Source organism: Prorops nasuta, unplaced genomic scaffold, assembly GCF_024137725.1.
Source record: "Prorops nasuta isolate Cenicafe-Biocafe unplaced genomic scaffold, Cenicafe_Pnas_1.2 PNAS00019, whole genome shotgun sequence".
In the NCBI taxonomy this organism is placed as follows: Eukaryota; Metazoa; Arthropoda; class Insecta; order Hymenoptera; family Bethylidae; genus Prorops; species Prorops nasuta.
The window spans coordinates 4,654,691-4,674,187 of NW_027116816.1; the positions used below are offsets into that span (position 1 = coordinate 4,654,691).

General features: G+C 40.9%; 1 protein-coding gene across 1 annotated transcript in view; it reads left to right on the plus strand.

The window, feature by feature from the left end:
• Nucleotides 1-15,805, plus strand: part of LOC136780568 (uncharacterized) — a 161,740-nt gene extending 145,935 nt beyond the window's left edge. Inside the window, exons 3-8 of the mRNA XM_066739022.1 lie at nucleotides 1,299-1,424; nucleotides 1,832-1,942; nucleotides 2,382-2,568; nucleotides 6,898-7,079; nucleotides 12,551-12,791; nucleotides 13,707-15,805. Coding sequence (XP_066595119.1) covers nucleotides 1,299-1,424; nucleotides 1,832-1,942; nucleotides 2,382-2,568; nucleotides 6,898-7,079; nucleotides 12,551-12,791; nucleotides 13,707-13,954 — 1,095 coding nt within the window. The 3' untranslated portion in view covers nucleotides 13,955-15,805. The remainder of the gene's footprint in view (nucleotides 1-1,298; nucleotides 1,425-1,831; nucleotides 1,943-2,381; nucleotides 2,569-6,897; nucleotides 7,080-12,550; nucleotides 12,792-13,706) is intronic.
• The last annotated feature ends 3,692 nt before the right edge of the window (nucleotides 15,806-19,497 follow it).

Genomic DNA, 19,497 nt, shown 5'->3' on the forward strand with positions numbered 1-19,497 from the left:
GGCAATAAACTTTGCCACAAACATGCTCCTCCGTATTGTCAAAACAGTTATGTCATCGAAGAGAAAAAAAGAATACGCCCATATTTGAGACGGCAAAATTGGAATGAAGGTATAATGGATAAATTAAAAGGCAGCGCGAGGCTGAAATCGAGATAATTCTAGCTGCGTGCACCTGAGAATGTCTTGATTCGAAATTATGGTTTATCGGAATGGAAGTAAGGTAATGTTTCGCGTTGGAATTGGCCAATAACGTTCCTTGGGAAATGGCTAGATTGATAAAAACATATCGGTCTTTAGCGGCTGCAGGGTGAAAAAATATAATTTAGGGAGCGAAATAAGTGAAGCCCTTTGGTACGAAAGGAATACGATCGTAAAATGGCGGAGGGCATAAATTTAAATTTAACCGGACAGGCATGGGAATAAACGTGAATGGCGGAACAAAGGGCTGTGCAAGGATGTAAAAAAAAGGAAGGCGAGGGAGGTGGAAAATGAGAGTTAAAAAGATTCAGAGTAGCCAAATAAATAGGGTATAGGATGAAGGAGGGAGGAGGAAGGGGGGGGGGGGTGAGAAAGGTAAAGCAGTCAAAAGGATTGGTATACGTACGGTTGTCGCCAGGGGCAAATACGGTGTCCATTTCCGTTCGATTGAATCTTCACTGCTAAAAGACGCAACGATCGCATCTTAGTGACGTAAAATGAATTTCTATTACAGAGTCGCGGCTCTGTATTTATTATCTGACCAGGCAGAGAGGCAAGTTCGACTCGGTGAGCTGAATGCGTGAATACACCCGATCCAGTGGTAGACGCACCGCAGCATCCAATCCAGTCCTTCGACTCTCCTCACCCAATATCCCTTTCAACCAAACCGGAATTTGCCAAATTATGCAATTCCTTCCTGCCGTGCCCTCCCTTAATTGAACTATTCCACTATTCAATAGCTCCTCCTCTCCCTCTCAATGATAAACACCAATAATTCTATGGTTCTTTTTAATTCGCAAATCATCGGGTTGTACACATAATTACCGCACTGGCACAAAACGTCTATTGTCCTTGTATTGTCAGTGCAGTCGTGTAACTATATACAATTTAATAATATTTTCGCTACCACTCCGCTGTTACGAGAATGTGCAACGTCGAGTGTAGAAAAGGCTCCGGCGCTCCCTTTTTTCTTTCCAACGACGAATCGCAAATTGAATCTTCCTACGAAGCACGGTAACCCTAGAACACGGTTTGCACAGTAGGTGTAATCACACGCTACGTATAACATATCGCACATTGACGTTGATTTGCTTGCGCAGGTTCTCGAAGAATCGGACACGTCATCGGAGATAAGTTGCAGAAAAGACGCGCTCAATCTGGAAAACGGAGACTTCAAGACGTCAATCGAGAAGGCAATTACCAAGTTACCCAGGATACAGCATCTGGTAAGACCCTTTGTTGTTGGTGCATGCTTAAGAATTACGCAATTTTTTAGCCGATACCTATACCAAGCTGCTTGTACGGTAAATACTCGCTGTTTTCACATTCGTGCGAGGAATCATCGAGTAGCACTGTAACGGCGCAATGGAATGATAATGCTTCGAGTGAGCTCGGTAAAGATCGAATCTCTCATTTTTTCCATACTTTTCACTCTTCGTTATTTCATTATTAATCGTTCGAGTTGAGTAATCGATTCGTTTGTTTTGTTCGCGCATCGCGCTCTTTTGTGAATGGACAAACGATGTAGCCGGGGGATTGATGATCGTTTCTCTTCGAAATCTCGAAATTTATCTTCTCTATTGAAATTGTTGGATGCAACTTAATACCTATAGTGTTACTTTTTTGCGTGCAGTGTCACGAAGCAGAGAAGCCCCCACCTCCACCGGCGCAAGAATCCAGATGGGAGTTTCCTAGAGATAAGCTTAGGTTACAGACGGTCCTTGGCCAAGGAAACTTCGGCCAGGTAAGAAATCAATTTATCCCGCTCAAGGTGTACGATAATAAATCGCCGCCTGTATAACGTGGAATTTGCTACGCGGTCTACGATAAAAGCCGCCGGAACGTCACTGTACAATAAAATTCTACCGCAAACTCTTGCAAAATGAAAGAATTCCATCAGCGATACACAGGAATACACCTGATAAGCGTCACTTGGACGTACGTCTAATTAATTTCGACTCTTCGAGTTTTCCCGAATCCACGATACACCTCTCGTGCGATTCGTTGAAGAAGAGGAGAAAAATTCGCGTTTAAAATGAAATTGATGAGACGAGCGATGTTTGGCGCGTGTATACACAGTTTACGACGACTTTTATCGCGAGGCACGTAGCAATGCGAAGTTTAGCCGAATGACAAACCGGTCGATAAACGGTTTTTAATATTTCGGAATTTCGTTTTCTCAGGTCTGGAAAGCTGAAGCCGATGATCTAACCGGTCATCAAGGTACTACGCGGTTGGTAGCCGTTAAAACGGTGAAGGAAGGTGCTGCGGATCGGGAAAAAGAGGACTTGGTCCGTGAACTGGAGATAATGCAGCAACTGGGCAGTCATCCTAACGTTGTGACGCTTTTAGGCTGCTGTACGGAAGAAGGTAAATATACTTCACTGCGCAGCGACTCTTTTTTAGGAGCTCGACCTTCCGATCGAGTTCGTTAATAACGATAAAAAATCGACAAATAAAATTGAAAAATAGAAACAGTGGCTGATGAAGCTCGGTAAGTCGAAAGCTGGCGAGATAAGATTCGTCGAAGTTTCCATTTTAAGCTCGCAGTTGTAAATTAGCAATGGTAATTTCACTTTATATCGTTCCACTGCAACTCGAACTTCTTTCTCGACCGATGCGTTTCTGCATCAAGTTTCTCGATGCTGCACTTATCGTTGACCTTGTACGTTTCGATTGGAAGTCTGTCACCTGAAATTTATACCGTCGAATCAAATTCTGCTATCGAATCGATACGAGAATTATATTCATTCATAAATCACAATATTATCATCGTCCGATAACGTTTTATCGCCACACGCTCTCTCTCTCTCTCTCTCTCTCTCTCTGTTTTTCTTCCTCTGTTCCTCTTTCTCGCTTACGGATCGTCGTTGATAGATCAAAATAACGTTACTGTAGACGAATGAATTAAAAAACATGATACATCTGCAAAAACCAACAGAGAAGATACGGAATCTTCCAGCAAAATAACCTCAACCAAAACTATTGCACAAAACTCGTTTGACATATGAATAATTAATCGTTCAATGCGTGGAATTTATATGGAAATATCGATATTCATCATCCAGTCGTTCAGAATACTCGTTGAATTTTTAAAAGTGGAACAAGACGATAAAAATTGTTTTTAGAATTTTGCGAGCTGTGCGAATTCTGGTTGGGGATAAATCCTGCAGGGTTGATTATTCCACCGTTCGCGTGGCGAGGGATGAATTTATGCTTGAGTTGTCAAAATTGCTGGACCAAATCAAATGCAACACGGGAGAGTATAAGGGCATTGCGCGTTTCCTTCTACGCCGCGTATCGCCGCTCTCATCGGTCGTATAAATTTCCATATGTGTCGACGCAGCGGCCATCTCGAGCGGCACAATACGTCTATTAAGTCGGCATCCTCTCTCAAGGATCGTCCTTTCTGCAATGGAGAAAAACCTTCGCCATACCAAACAGGCCATTCGTCAGAACGCAGCGGATCCCGTTGCTCGAGAAACGACGTAAAAATTTCGCCAGCGCGGTATATAGCAGCTCATTATTACATAAATTCTCAAATCTCTGAAATTGTCCGCATATCTCCTTTTAGTGCATCGTGTTTTTCTTTATGCCGACTAAGCCAATTGATAGATATTTAAGCGCCGGCCTATAGCGTCGTGTGAAGAGTGATGGCCTATAAAAGGTAATTCTTAAGAGGACTGCGGTACTTGTGTTTTTGGCGTGATGGCTGCAATAAAAATGCTCACGAGCGGTAAGAATCTGCAGTCGGTGGCGCGTCTGCCTCTGCGGAGGCAATTTTTGGCGTTGCTTTGGGACCCTTAAGGGACCTTGGAAGTCCCAACACAATAGGCAGCCCTCGAGAGGAGGTTTCTGCTCACTCGCGAACCGCCGCATAAAATTTACGACATTTAAATTTCGGGTCCTCCGTATTTATCGTTTCGTCCCGGTGGGCGCTCTCGGATCCTTCTTAGGACCCTCTCTGCTCCTTTCATCCTTCCCCCACCCCTCCTCCTCTTTCTCCACATCACTTTTCCGTCTAGCCCCCTTCCGACGATTTGACGCGCGTCATATCCGTGCAGCTTCTGCAGACTTCTCCCTTCGGACCATTTCGCCTTCCTCGCAATAATGCAAACCAAATTTATCGATTTGCCCAACAACGAAAACATTTCCCGGAACCTAAATCTTAACAAATAAAAAACAGGTATTTCAAACTTGACGCGCGCTTCCGAGCTGAGAGATAAAATCCCTGGTAAATGATTCCGATGAAAATTTTACGGGCCTTGCTAAATTCTTTCACGTCGTAGAGTCAGCCACGCAGGTACCTTTTATTCCTAATTTTATTAAGTTCTATCCGAGATGTATCTTTGAATTACCAGTTTGGAATATTCAATAGGCACTTGTCGCGCTGCTCTTCGTTTTATATTTCGAATTGAACGAACGCAGTAGCATTCGTGTCTTTCTCGAGACTCATCGTGCATTCTTATCAATCGGTTTATCGCGAAAATTTCGACTGGGTCAAATTGAATGCTCGCGTGACAAGGTGAAATTAATAGCGATCATCGGCTTCTTGATATTTGCCGTGGCAAGTTTCGGCATCGGTCCATCGTTTTGCATTATGTCTGGGCCTTATTTGGGAAGTCCGAGATACCCCGTGATAAATTTCAGGGACCAGCTTTATCGTCTTAGTTCACGCGTCGCTCGATCAACAGGTTTTTATCAGACTTCTTTACTCCTTCCTTCTATTTTTTCTTTCGCCACATACACCTGCGGAGCTCGTTTGAAGTTTTACCACGGCACAATATGCCGTGAACTATAGCTGATATAGCTCTTAATCAATCCCAGGCATAAAGAAAACAACACGTTATATGGTTTTCTATATTTATACTCACCTCGGACTCGGATAAAAAGATACCTGAAAGTAATTCCACATTTTTAGTGGCCAAAATGTTATTGTAAAATGAATAATATTTCTAGCTAAAATATCAATACAAACAGCACGATACGTTATTTACGATGACTTTCGCATAGGGTGATGAGTCGTGAATTCGGCGAAACATTGTTTATCGAATCACGTAATTCTTAATAATAATGCAAACGATTTTTTTTAATCATTGAAACATGATTGATTTTCCGGGAAATTTGTTAAGCCCAGTCGCTTGTCGACACGTGTAACAACATTCGCTGCTTTAATGCGCAACAAACATATACGCGTATTGCACAATTATCACCGTGCACAGGTATATAAACTTGCATAATTGAAACATTGATATCGCTCAACCGATACAAATTTGTCACTATTTGGAGAGCTATAGGTATGATAATTTCTACGATTCATTGGCGACGACAAGTAGGTATGATAATCGAATAGTGTGCTCCATTACTAATGTATATATATATATATATATATATATATTGTTTTGCATCCACCGTGGCCATTGTTTCACGTCGTACGTGCCATATCGGAGAAACGGCGCGAGGAATTCTTCCTCGAGTGTGAGAAAAATTCAAGTCTTTTATCGACGAATTACACGACTTGAAACAAAAATGCAAAGACTTCTTGCATGACTAACTTCTCGTCATTCACTGATTTATATGCATCGTCCTTTTGAAAGAAATTAGAAGAAATAAATATTCGCTCTATTTCAACACAAATTTATCAAAAATAAACTTCTGGCAAAATCGAAACTTCGGCGTTTAGCTGCGTCATTTATTTATAAAATATCGGAATATTTTACAAAAGTATGTTGAAAATTGATTACTCGTAGAATCGCAATAAAAAGTTGTGTAGCTTCGCGGCAATCGCGTTTCGCTCGAAACATTATCATATACGGTCGGAGAATAAGCCTGCAGAGGAAAGACGACGGAAGTTCTTAAGAACCGGAAATTATTGTATGCCGGTAATATTGACCTAATGCGAAAGTTATGACAGTGAGGCGTCGAGAAAAGTAGATCCATAAGTTGCAATCAGCCGCAGTACTGCCCACGGGACCCCAAACAGTGCGCCGTTTAAATTATTTTAACTGCCAAGTTCTTGCACGTTCCAGTTTGCGCTACCTTGTGCCCCCTTGTCTTTCGCTCCCCTTCGGACTTTCACTTCTTTATCACGAGCCTTCCGCACGCAAATTCCCAACAAATCCACCATACGTTTTCCTCGCCCTTGCCGACTAAGCAAAACCAGTCGCACAACTTATGTATATAGAGCGTTATTAGTATTATACGAGCAACGATTTCAAATTTACTCGTCAAACTACTCCTCGCCGGAGGAAGTATTTAAATTCTAGCTTCGCGTCATAAGTTCTCCAGCTCTTTGTTTTCTTCCGGAAAAACTAAAACGCACTATAAACGATCATTGGTACCGTTTGGTTACTGACGCAAAAGAGACTCTTTAATATGGGCAATATTATTCCACGTGAAAACAGAAAAATGTTCAAGCTCCTTCTGTTGCTTGAATCTCGCTGCATTTATTTTATGTGTTCTAGAGGACAGGTGGAAAGAGAGCAGTTTCGATGAACGCTGTGTAATTCGATTCAATTAATTGGAATAAACGAGGATGTCGCGAGAAATCAGCGAAACGCTAAAACATTTTCGATAAAAGCATCGGTCGATAAAATTCTTTATGATATAGATATTTCACACATAAAACGATACGATATTCTGCTAAATCGCAAAATTTATGTGTATCATTCGTAACTCATATTACTGTTTTGCACACAGAGCCACATTATTTAATACTGGAGTACGTCATGTACGGAAAGCTGTTGGCATATCTACGCGATCATCGCACCAGGCAAGACTTTTATAACTTCAGCGAGGATTCTGCAGCACTCACGTCCAGGGATCTCACCGTTTTTGGATACTGCGTCGCCAGGGGAATGGAATATCTCGCCTCGAAGAAGGTATATTCTACAGAGTTTCTCATTCTACAATTTAGTCACTTTCAGTCATATCCAATTTTATTATTTCATATCTCTCTACCTTTACACGTGATTGTTTGATTTCTTTATTTCGTCATTTTACATTCCACTTTTACCTACCACAACAGTCATCTCAATAATGTAACGCTTCCCTCGGTACATTTGTATAAAGTGAAAACAGTAATTGCTTTTTTCGCATGACATTTATACATTAATTAATACATTATCTTCCCATCTGTAACAGTCATAGAATTAATGAATACTTCAAAATCTCTTTTAAAGAAGTCTTATATTTGAAGTCGTGGATCATGCAGGGAATAGTATATAAATATATCTTTGGAACGTTTCGAAGATATCCACACATTCAGTAGACATATTGAGGATGTCCCTTGAATATCGTGTGCTATCAGGAGTTCGTGAACAATAAATAAGGTGCCCATAAAATATTTTGGCCTACGTGATGTAGAATTTATCGTTAGTTGTTAGATAAAATGTTTTAAGTATTACTCGATATTAGTCATCATACGTGGTAGGTATTTAATAAAATTCGATGACAGAAACTTTCAGATAAAATGTTATATAGCTTAGGAATTTTTCGCTTAATACGTGATTTCGTTTCGTAAATGTCTGGCATAGCGAATTTGTTAATAAGGGTCAAGTAAAAAAATCGCGATAAATTTTGATACGATTCCTGAATGATCGATACTCTTGTTATGCATCTTCATTGCAAGTATTTCAGCAAAATGAAAAGCCTCGTGTAAGCAATTTATTCTCCTCGTCAGCAGCAGAACTTATATATGTTATCAAACATAAAAAAAATCGCTGCAAAATCGCTGTACAAAATTTTCTTTTAATTGCAAATCCGGTGAAAACTTCGATCAAAAGGTTTCAATATTGAACGCGTTTCTATTTTTCGCTCATTCCTCGAAGAAAAAAAGTTGAGCTCATCGGCAGAAAGCAAAAACTAGATTAACCTGTAGCTATATAGCTAGTCATTCAACGATTGGCAGACTTTCTTTTAATTAAATTCGCTCGATAAATTTCATCAGAGTATATCCCTTATTGGTTTCTTTTCTTCGCTCAAAATAGCTTTGTTTTTAATAAAGTGCTGTACTGGGAACTCGTTATGAGAAAATTATTAGCGAAAAATAGGACTCCCAGAAGCTGGTTCTTTCATCCCAGTTTACAAGGTGCTCTGACATGTGTGCATACCAATGATAAAAATGGTAATTGGATGCTGTAAACTAAAGACTGACTGAGATAGTATCTTTTAATTGACACGAAAGATTCCATAGGAATTCTTTCTATTATCGAAGCAAAAAAGCGTAGAATTCAGCAAACGAAAAGAGCATTGATACCACGTCTGTGTGCGGGATTATATATACAGTTGTAAAAGAGAAAATGAGAGAGTGGAAAAAACGAGAAAAGAAAAAATGGAAGTGGTTTTATTAGAAATATATAGTGGGACTATACGCATATAAGAAACAGGAATCGGTTGAAAAGGAAAGTTTGCGGCGTTTGCCAAAATCTGTGTCGAATTTTGTGGGTAACGAATCCATGCCGCAAAGCCGTGTCGAGAGCCAGGCAATACGCCCGAATTAGCATCGACGCGCTAAAATCCTTGTAAACTCGTAAAAATTTGCCCACGTAAAGTCGTAACGAAAGCAAAATAGCTGCCAATTATCACGCATCTTCCTTTCGAAAGTGCATTCCTCCCTGAAATAACGAAAAATATTGCTGAAGGGGAAAAACGTGAGTAGAAGGTAAACCAACGGATCGCGCAGCGTTGAAATGGACTTTATGCGAAAAATTCTGTCCTTGGTGGTTTTTCTCTCCGAGTTATTCCGGTTAGTATTTCTGCAGAAGTCTGACTTTGCCAATCTGTCGAGGAGTTTGAGTTCCTCAAATAAAGTTATAGAAGTATTTTCACTGCGAGTGGACGATGGTCATTTGGCGAAGGATTTCGCGGCGTTGCGTGTGTTTTACCTTGGCAGTTTGCAGTAAAGTCGGATACCGCAGGGATTTTCGCACGATATGGCCAGGGGGCGCTTACACACGTATATATATATATATATATATATATGCAAGAGTTCGTCAACCCGAAGCCTGTCAAGCGCGAAAAAGATGTGTGTCAGCGCGAGGAAATTCCGAGCTTCGGCGTTTCTCGCTCGTAGTTCTCAAGGTCGACCGTTGACGGCCCGGCGTAATGCTGCTGCAGACGCGCTACATGGGAATCTAGTATATCCAAGGGGAAAAAGCCTCGGGCTGATCGTAACGATGATGATTGCGCGTCCTCCACTGCACGAGACTCCCATTATCCTTGCAATGACCAAAGCCAGTCCCTCATTCCGATTAAAACGATTGAATCTTCATCTCTCCGGAATGCACCAGCCTCCCTTTTCCACCCTGCAATAATCGCGCGAGCAGTTCTCCAACGCATCGAGCGATTAATGCAAAGAGTACATGAGCGAAGATGAGAGTACCGGTGCAAAAAAAGCCTTTCACGTAGCAAGTAGAATAATTGGTTCCTTATACTCCAACGACTACAGAACCACTTTCATCGACGACTAGAGCTTTCACGGTTGATCGAGTCATTACACGATGACCGGCTGGCACTGAAAGTTTCGCAGAGACGCCAATTTATCCTGCAATAATTTTTGTCGCGAGACAAACGCGCCATTTTCTAAATTTTAATATAAATAGAGAGAGAGAGAGAGAGAGCATGAGATAAACGTTATTCCTATAACAGTTTCGCAAAATCATGATGGAAAGAACTTTTTTGTAATACAGTTGACAGGCGCGAGTATTATATCGTCATCGACACGCGTGCCAATTTCTTTTGTTTGCGGGACAATGCACGTTACGAGCTATGCATCGGCATCTCGACCTAAATAATTTAATTGGCTTGCAAACACAAGCATTGATGGGTAATTGGTAGCATTAGCGCTTCGCGTAATGTCCCTGCGCGTCCTTCTGTATTGCACGTTCATCTCCATAAATAGTTGACATCATTCGCGCACTTTTCGACTTTATCTCGCGTCTCTAATCGCTTATTTGAACGATAGGACGCTTGTGCTCGATTCTATGTCCCATTATAATACCTGTATATATAAGTACGACACGTGCATACTGGAATTCATCATCCTTCCAAGTTACCGCGTCATGGTATATACATAACAGTACAATATATTTATATTTATACTCAGATCCAAAGTCCACGTAAGATTACATCGATAGTTTTATTGCACGAGCGATTTACATCGGCACCGTTTAAGCTGAGAAGCCTCGGAGGGGTCTCAGTCAGCGGCATCCGATTAGAATCGTCCGATTGATTGTATTCAAATGCAGAAAATAATCTCCTTCGTTACGGGACAATATAGCGATGTATCCTAGCACGAATCTTCCGGCAAACAATCGGACCACCGGACGATTTCGATCATACCGATAGAGATCTCAATTAGAAACTTCCCTGCGTCATCCTCATCCTCATAATCCCAGCAGCGGGAGAAGTCGATCTCCTCTGACAATTTAGGACTTTTATCGCGAAATCTGATCCGTCACGAGCCTTCCGACATCCTTCGCCTTCCAACGGATATTTCGATTATCATCGAAACTCCGAGTCAAGGTTGAGACCAAAATTCACACTGGGGAGGATCGAAGCTCGCATGCATGGCGTTACAAGGAGCATAAAGGACCGAGAGATTCGATTATTGACAGGGAGATCGAAAGCTGGAGGATCCGCCGATTGAAGCGATTGTCCTCGCCATCCTTCCGAGGGTTTAGATGTGCACGAGACAACCGGAGGTCGTTGCTGCTGAAGATTATGCGAGCTCACGAATGCCACTGACTCTCACCTGCGCTTATACAGAGACACGTGCAGCCACGGAGGATATTATACGATTATATACCCGAATGCTTAGTGACTCAATTCTAATCTCCATCTTCTCGCGCAATTCCAGACGGATGTGTAATCTGATAGTTTTTGCCTTGGCCAACCAAGAAAATCTCACTCGACCAGTGTTGCTTCTTCTTTGCCGGTCATCCTCCCGCAGACGACTATACGATTTCTTGATGGAAAAATCGAGATTATGGATCATTAAAGTCTCCAGTATTACTTGGTTAATCTACGCGCGAAAGATTCTAATGTTCGCGTTAATCGCGTTTATTTATTACGACGTTTCGATTGTTCGCAGCCTCTTCTTTATAGTATCAGATTGCTCGGGGCTTTCGTCATTAAAACGTTTAACGTAATCGTGAATAGCTTTCGCTGGATATATATTTTTAATGAATGCAACACAGTTTCCACAAGTTTAATTAATTCGCGACACACTTTAGCGTTTTTGCGTGTCAGCAACGGGTGTAATAAGCGACCGTTTAATTGCTGTTAAAAGGAAGAAAACGTGGACTACGCGGCATTACGTTTGTCCAACCGGTATTTTAAAAGATGAGAGGTTTTCGGGGTAATGGATAGGACTTCTGCAAGACGCTGCATTGCTGCTAATTAACGAAATACCTAAAAAGTCTCATTCTAATTGCAAGGGTGCGTTTATTGGCACTTATTTTCACGTATATCTCTTATTGAAATAAAATCTTAAGACTTTCATTCCTAACAAACGATATTGCATGCCAAAGACGAAATTGCTTTTGACAATAATAATGAAACCTGCTGTATCGAGGAAAAACAGAATTTTCGCGGTGAATCAACCAAAATTGGACGTCATTTTTTTGTCAAGCTCAACGTCAACGGACATATTAGATGATTATTGCGTCTAGTTCTTTCGGGAGTCATGTAAAAGAAAAAATCAACATTCTTTGAAGAGGAAGATTTTGATTTAAAAATAGTTTGACTGTAAAATTGTGTACCCGTCGTTAAAAAGTTCACCTTCGGTCTACCATTGTGCCAGGACGTTAAGAGAGAATGATAAATGTCCATCGAGTCATCACTGGACTCTGCGTTACAAGGAATAATCGTGCCGTGAGACAATCGATTGATCATTCGCATATAAATATTTTAAAATGTTTTATATTCAAATTATTGGCAAGCCAAAAGCCTCTGGCATAATTTATACAGTAGCATTTGATTTGCTGAAATTTGAGAATAAACCTTTGCTCGAGGGCGATGCTCTTTGAGTAACAGGTACAACATACGTGTATTTGATAGAATATAGGTACATAAGTATGTATATACCTACACATCTACTTAGTTCATATTAACTTGGGCCGAGCTAACTCTCAAGATGAGATATATAGCTTGAAGACACAGAAGTGAGTGAATCACTGGTGTCCGTATAGAGACCGTTGTCAAGGACAAAGAGAGGTGAGAAAATAAGTTACGTCTCGAGCCAATTTCACACAAATGTCACGCACGTTGATTCATTACATAAGAGGACGTCCACCTATTTAATGGTTAATCTGTGGAATGGTGTCACTCACGTTTCGCTCATTTCTTGCAGATCATTCACAGGGACCTGGCTGCCAGGAACGTCTTGGTGGACCACAACAAACTCTGCAAGATTGCAGATTTCGGAATGTCGAGGTTCGCCAATTCGGATGGCGAGGTTATCGAGACTCGTCACGGTAGGAACGCTCTGCCAATCAGGTGGATGGCACCGGAGTCATTAATGTATTCCTTGTTCACCACCAAGACTGACGTTTGGAGCTTTGGCATTCTCATGTGGGAGATTGTAACCCTTGGTAAATGTTATTATTATTATTAGAATAATCATCCTGCACCATTTAATACACGAGAGAGCCTTGGCTCTCTTTACCAAATAAGACTACATGAATTCAGCTGATAGATTGCAGTTTTATCACGCGCTTATATGCAAATGAACGCGACGTTAAAGTATTATATGCAGATGAGAGTAATTATGCACGTGAAAGTTTAATGGTCCTTCTACACGCTTGAAATAATCTCGCCTGGTAATTGATCGATACGAATTAGAGGAAAGTTAAATGTCATATGGCGGCTCGGTGAAAGTTTTAACTGGAGACAATCGTTTTCGCGATCGACGGTAGCTCGTTAGACTTGTTTTGTCCTGGTGAGAAAAATTGCTCAACTTCCAAGGTGGCTACTTCCTTGAAATTAACGTGTAAAAAGCTATCCTAAAGTTGCGCGGGAATATTTTCCTAATTACACGTGTAATTGAGCGTACGATAATTCGCCAATATCCGCAGACGGGCAAGCTGTGTAAACTCAAGAGGCTGCGTACAGGCGGCTTTTCTTTCTCCTTTTTAATGGCGCCATTTGGCTTCAGCTTGTTTTTAACGCGAAACGCTGCTACGAGTATAGTCATGACGTTATCAGCCAATTCAAGTTACAATCGTAAACATTAAATCGACGCTCAATCAAACACAGTATTGACAGTCCAAAACAGTTTGAGCCGACAACGCTATAAGGGTCCGGTGCAATGATCATAAATACACCGATTGCCGTCAACGCGTTTCAACGGTTAAGGAGAAATCAAAATATTGAACTGTGCGAGAAAAAAAGTAAATCCTGCACGGATTAATTCGCAGTTTAATTGGCGTAATGGAAAATTGTTTCGCTGCTAATTTTTTGTCGATATTAATTTATTTCTTTGATAACGAGCTGGTTCTTTTGCTCAGGTTCAACACCGTACCCGGATATGACGGCTCGGGAAGTTATGCGGAACGTACAAAGTGGTTACAGACTGGAGAGGCCCTCGCACTGTCGAAGCGAGCTCTTCAGGGTGATAGCCAGATGCTGGCACGCTGATCCAGATCGCCGGCCAGAATTCCAGACGCTCAGGAGGGACCTGGCCCAATTACTCGAGGACAACATGAACGGGCACTACGTCGACCTTGAAAGCTTCGCTTCCGAGTGTACAGACTGACATCAGGAGGATTCCTCGACGTAATAACGCGTCGTGGAATATTCTCGAAATTTTCTGGAGGAAAATTCGCATCGGCGTCTTCCATCGTTATTCCCCTCGCTTGATCGTGGATGAGTGGGAGATGGGTGAGCTATACGATGCGAGGAGTGAGGGAAAGGTTGATATGCAAAGGCCCCTGGAAACACTTGGAGGGTTAATGCCCATAGAGTTTTCCAAAGGGCCTATTACGTTCGACTTTGCATCAACATAAATCGTCGGAGAGTCTCTCTGGCATTGAGAATGGCTTTTTGCTCAAGAATTGAGAAATTGCATGCGCGTGGGCGCGACAATGCGAATGGGAACCTGTTTGTAGGAAATCGAAAAGCGAAAGTGTACTTATCTCTGTAATTCTAGACTTTAGACGTTAAAATCGCAAAATGCACTACTAAATTAACGATTCTTCGCTTCGGTGCAATGAAATCGAAATGATTCTCGAGGCGCTCCAAGTATGGTAATAGAGTTGTGCAATTCCTCATTTTTATTATCACCGCAATCTCTCGAAACCTTACTGCTTCCAATATCCACCCGAGCCATTAAAAGTTCTTCCATGTACAAAGAATACTCGTCGACGAAGATAAATGTAAAAAAAACCAACTAAGATAAGAATAATTATTGTAAACATTCGGAATATTTATTTATTATGTTATTAATCTGTGTTTTATATGTATTAAGAAACAGTTAATGTCGACAATCGTTGAGACCTTTTAATGTAATTATGCCCCAATTCTAATGGCTGCTCGGTGCTTCCAACGATCGAGGTCAATTGAACGAGACAAAAAGTCCATAAAATTATACAAGTATTTTTCGTAGTATTATTATGTAATTATCGCTAGTGATATAAAACGCCATTCGACAAGCGCCGGTCATTTTCGCCGCTGTTAAATCATAATTTTTTTAAACGAAAAGATAAGAACCAGGAAAGTACAACGTTGACATTTGTAAGCACAACTGGTGGCTTCTACGAATCTACAGTATTGTATTGCGTTAGAACGAGGAACGTCGATTTGACCTGGCGCTTGGCCAATGCGAATTCAATTAGAGTGACCTTTTTTTCATTGTTCAAGCGAGCAAAAATTCCTTTTTTTCCCCCTCTTGCATTTTCGATTTCGCGAAACGCCAATAACAAGCGTGAATGCCCCACACGAAGCTTGTACATGTACATATACCGCAATTGCAATAATATATTATATATATTATACATAAATGTAGAAATTTATAAATACTATTTTATATATTTGCCGCCAATCAAAAAAAGTTCTTCATGAATCGCATTAATATTATTTTATTGTATTACATTATTAATAGTTATTCGTTGTTAATCATAGATACGCATAAGTTTTAATCGCATGCGTTTAATCTTAATCATTCTAGTCTCTTGACACAAATGAGGTGGCAATTGGGCGTTGTTAAAAGAAATTATTATCCGGGCGCAATGCATTAAATTATTTGACTTTAATTGTGATAATGCTCTTTTATGACAATTTTTTCGAGTCTCGAGAAACTGGAATTTTACCCTACTCAACGCTGAATTGATATCCCACTATTGTCAGTTGATACTTTTTAAGTCCCTCTCTTCTTAAATTAAACCATGTTATCAACACTTTCCGTTTTGATCTTCAAAACGATAAAATGAGTCACTGCATGAAGTTCTCAGGTAGTCGGCTCAAAGTCGTACTGACAGATTGAATTTCTTCCTTATTATCGTCCAAAAAACAAAATAAAAAAAAATATACGAACGTTGCATGTACTTATATAGACTCAACTATTGTATTAAGAACTTTTTTTGTCAGTAAACGTTATTTTACTTTTGAATTGTTTCAATGACGTTTTAATTACCCGCAGCTTTCAAGTATCATCCGATAAGCAGAAAATCGGTAAGACTTCACAAAATGTACGATACATCTTCATGCAACAGATGGCTTGAACGTTAACGCTTCGTTGTGTAGTGATATAAAAAAAATATAGTCAAACACTGATAGGTTCGAGAAAAAGGACAAAAAGTACCCACGAATGAGTAACGGAGACGGATTGATATGCGGTTAGGACTATGCAAATGTCGAATGTTTTATCAAAGGCTGCTCGAAAAAAAATTTATTCTCAAAGACCTCAAGGACAATCGGAATGGGAATTCTGGGCTCTGCTTGGAATGCCGAACGTGATTGCCATCTTTCTTTTTCTTTCTCTCTTTCCTCCTTCATTCTTTTTCCCCTCTTTATGAATGTGCAATGCCGCCAACGCTCGACCACTGCCTAACGTGTTAATTAAATTAATTAAAAAGGCACACATAGGCTCAACACTATAATTATGAAAACGTAGCAAAGTGCGTTTAAGCACCACCGCCTCGAACCTCTCCCGCGGTGCTTTCCTCATTTTATTATTCTTATTTACTCGCTATTTCACCAAATAATTTTAGCTTAATGAATCCATAATATTGCCTTTGCTACCTTGCAAATTGTTGTCCGTCTCGAAATCGCTCCTAATGACATTGTTAAGCTACCATTTTCACTTCGGTATTCGTTAGCTATGCTGTAGGTATAAAGTCTTGTTTTACCATTTAACGTTATACATATTTTGACACGGTTTTTTCAGACCTACCAATTACCACCACTTAAATAAACGATTATCTTGCTTTCGCAGTTTCAAAACCTGCACACGGTACCGAAAAATCCTATTTTTCTTCGTCTTATTCTCCAACATACAAGTATTTTATAGATTTCCTATCTCATTACTGATCGAAAGTGAGACTCCAATGGAATTTACGACAGGGAACCGTTACTTTACGATTTCGTTAAATCTAATTAATGTGGCACGTGTATAATTTGACAATACCCGTCTGTTTTTCTCGGAAAATATATTGGTCGCGTTTTCAAACGTAGGTGGAGATTGCGTATTGAATGACGATGACGCCGGGAACGAAAGTTTGAGTATTAGCTTCGGACTACGGATAATATATTAAGGATAATTCTGAAAAATACATCGACTTGATTAAACGCGATAGGAACATGGTCAATTTACGATTGGGATAGTACATAGGGAATGAGCTTGGCAGTAAAGCAGCGTGAGACCGTTGATATTAGTATGATAATATTTGATATATTTGTAACGATTACACATTGACATTTACTGCGACCATAAAAGATCCGGTACACTTACTTGATTGTTTACACGGACAGTCTAGGAAATATTTTTCTTTCTTCCCTTGCCATAAAAATACGAGCAGACTATCATCACTTCCAGGTGCCTATTCGCAAGGTTTAATAGAGAAGTGTGATAAGCACAGTATATATGTATATATATATATATAAATTCTTTATTATGAGATTCGTCGAATCTGTATAAGAATAAGCTACGCGATGAAATAGAAGTTAACACACGAAGAGGAGTCTGTAGGGACAACCTCGAGGCACACGGATAGACACGAGGCAGAATATACATACACACACATACGTGCTTCGTTAAAAATGGAAAAATCGATTTACCAGGCAACAAGAGAGGCTAGATGCACAACGGGCAGCGTGTGTCGGCCACGGATCGTTATCGTAAATTGGATCGCATTCCAGAAATCTGGAAATAACCGTAAAACCAGCGCTGACTCGGAATTATATCTGCTGCGGCTGGATGCGTTTGCACGCGTCGCATAACGAAACCGGAACGAATGGCATTAAAGCCATGCCGCAATTGCCGGCAAACGCAATTTCGCACTGGAGGCCGAATTCTCTTGCATTAGTCTTCCAAGAGTCTCGCAGTCGCAACCCTCCCTCTTGTATCTCCTCCACGTATGTACACTGCACGAGCGTTGTACAGCACCCTCCCCCCTCCAAATTCCTCCTCCCCCCTTCCCACTCGCTCTTTCTTCCTGCCAAATTATAGCCTGTTTACACGCGTAGGTGGGTAACATTAACACGCGCAATTCTCTCGTTCCAGATCTCTTACGCGGATGAAACTATCCGATAAGGAACCACTTAACTCAGCTCAATTAGCCCAAACCAACGCTTTTATCTTTTATCTCGACGAGTTACAGCATTAGCGATGCATTCGGCGTGTTTTTCGAGCAACGCGCGATAATCAATTTTATAAGAAAACGACACACTGTCCCACAAGCGTGTACAACAGTTGTATTTACAGGACGGATGAAAAGTGCAGATTTCAGGCACTTTGCGGTGCACTGCATCGGAGTATCGATCGTATCGGACCCGCAGACTGGGCGTGATCCAAGCGATTGTTATAATAACAAGGCATAACGTATGGAACGAGCTTTCCTTTAATATTTTGCGCCGGTGCGATAATCCTGCTTACTTTATGTTACGGATTTGCAGAACTCGATCTGTGCATTTCGACTGGTCGATTATCACGTTCGACGCTTTAGCGCGAGACCACCGAGATTATTCGCGAGCTACCCGATCAGGACCGGGAGAAGCCGAAAGACTTTTTTTATTTACACAGCGAAAGTCTTTCCGTCGAAATGACGCCGGGGCAATGATAGCGGTATCCTTTCTAACTCGTGGTCCACGCTCGAATATGCTTATAAAAATCCAGTTGTTCCACTTTCGTTGGCCGGGGGTGTGGAGGGGCAGCGGCCATTGGCGGGAGCCTATAGGACCCGACTGATTCTCACTTTTTTTTCATACTCGATTCGTGACCCAGATACTTCCGACACTCGGAGGAATTCTCCAACGGAACCACGTTTCACTCGTGACACGGACGATCGACCAGCTTGTGTATACACACGACCCGATGCGAACAGCACGTGCTCCTACAAGTTTAATCGAAAGTGACATTAATACACGAGTAAGAAACGCTCACTACCCCCCCCCCCCCCTCCTCCCTCCCATCACACCTTCAGTACACTTGCAACTTGACTTTAGAAAACACTCCGCGAGAGTTCAATTTCCACGCGTTAATTTCTACAAACACAGCTCTTAATTCATCGTGCTTCGCCATATTTTTCTAGCGTCATTTTTTCTCTTTTCTTCTCCCAATGATCCATCATTATGTTGAATTTTAAATTCCTACGCGACCACTTTCCACGGCTGCGCTACACCCTAGTGAGATGCTGGATGAAGTTATGGACTTCCAAACGAAAGTGAAGTCCGTGAATATGAATGATTAAATCCATAATCATGCGTATTACTGAAACTTGCATGCGTTCCTAGTTCACACGCTACTTTCACATAAATATATATGCATTTGATCAGACCTTCCATTAAATTTAACCTGTCGGTTTTAAAAGCGCTACAATATTCTAAATTGAATCATAAATCAAGATTGATTTACCAGTTTTCGATTCGATATCCCTCTGCAGCTACGAATTAAATTATTATAAAATAAATATGGAAATTTTGAGATAGCGCCGGGAATCGCTCTTTCTTTCGCTCTTCCGTGCAATTACCACTCGTATGAAGACATTAAATTAGCGACCGTTGTAATTCATCCGCTATATATTATTCCAAGTTTCATTATTCCTTTCTACGGTAGGCTAATTGATGCCTTGATACTCAGCCGTA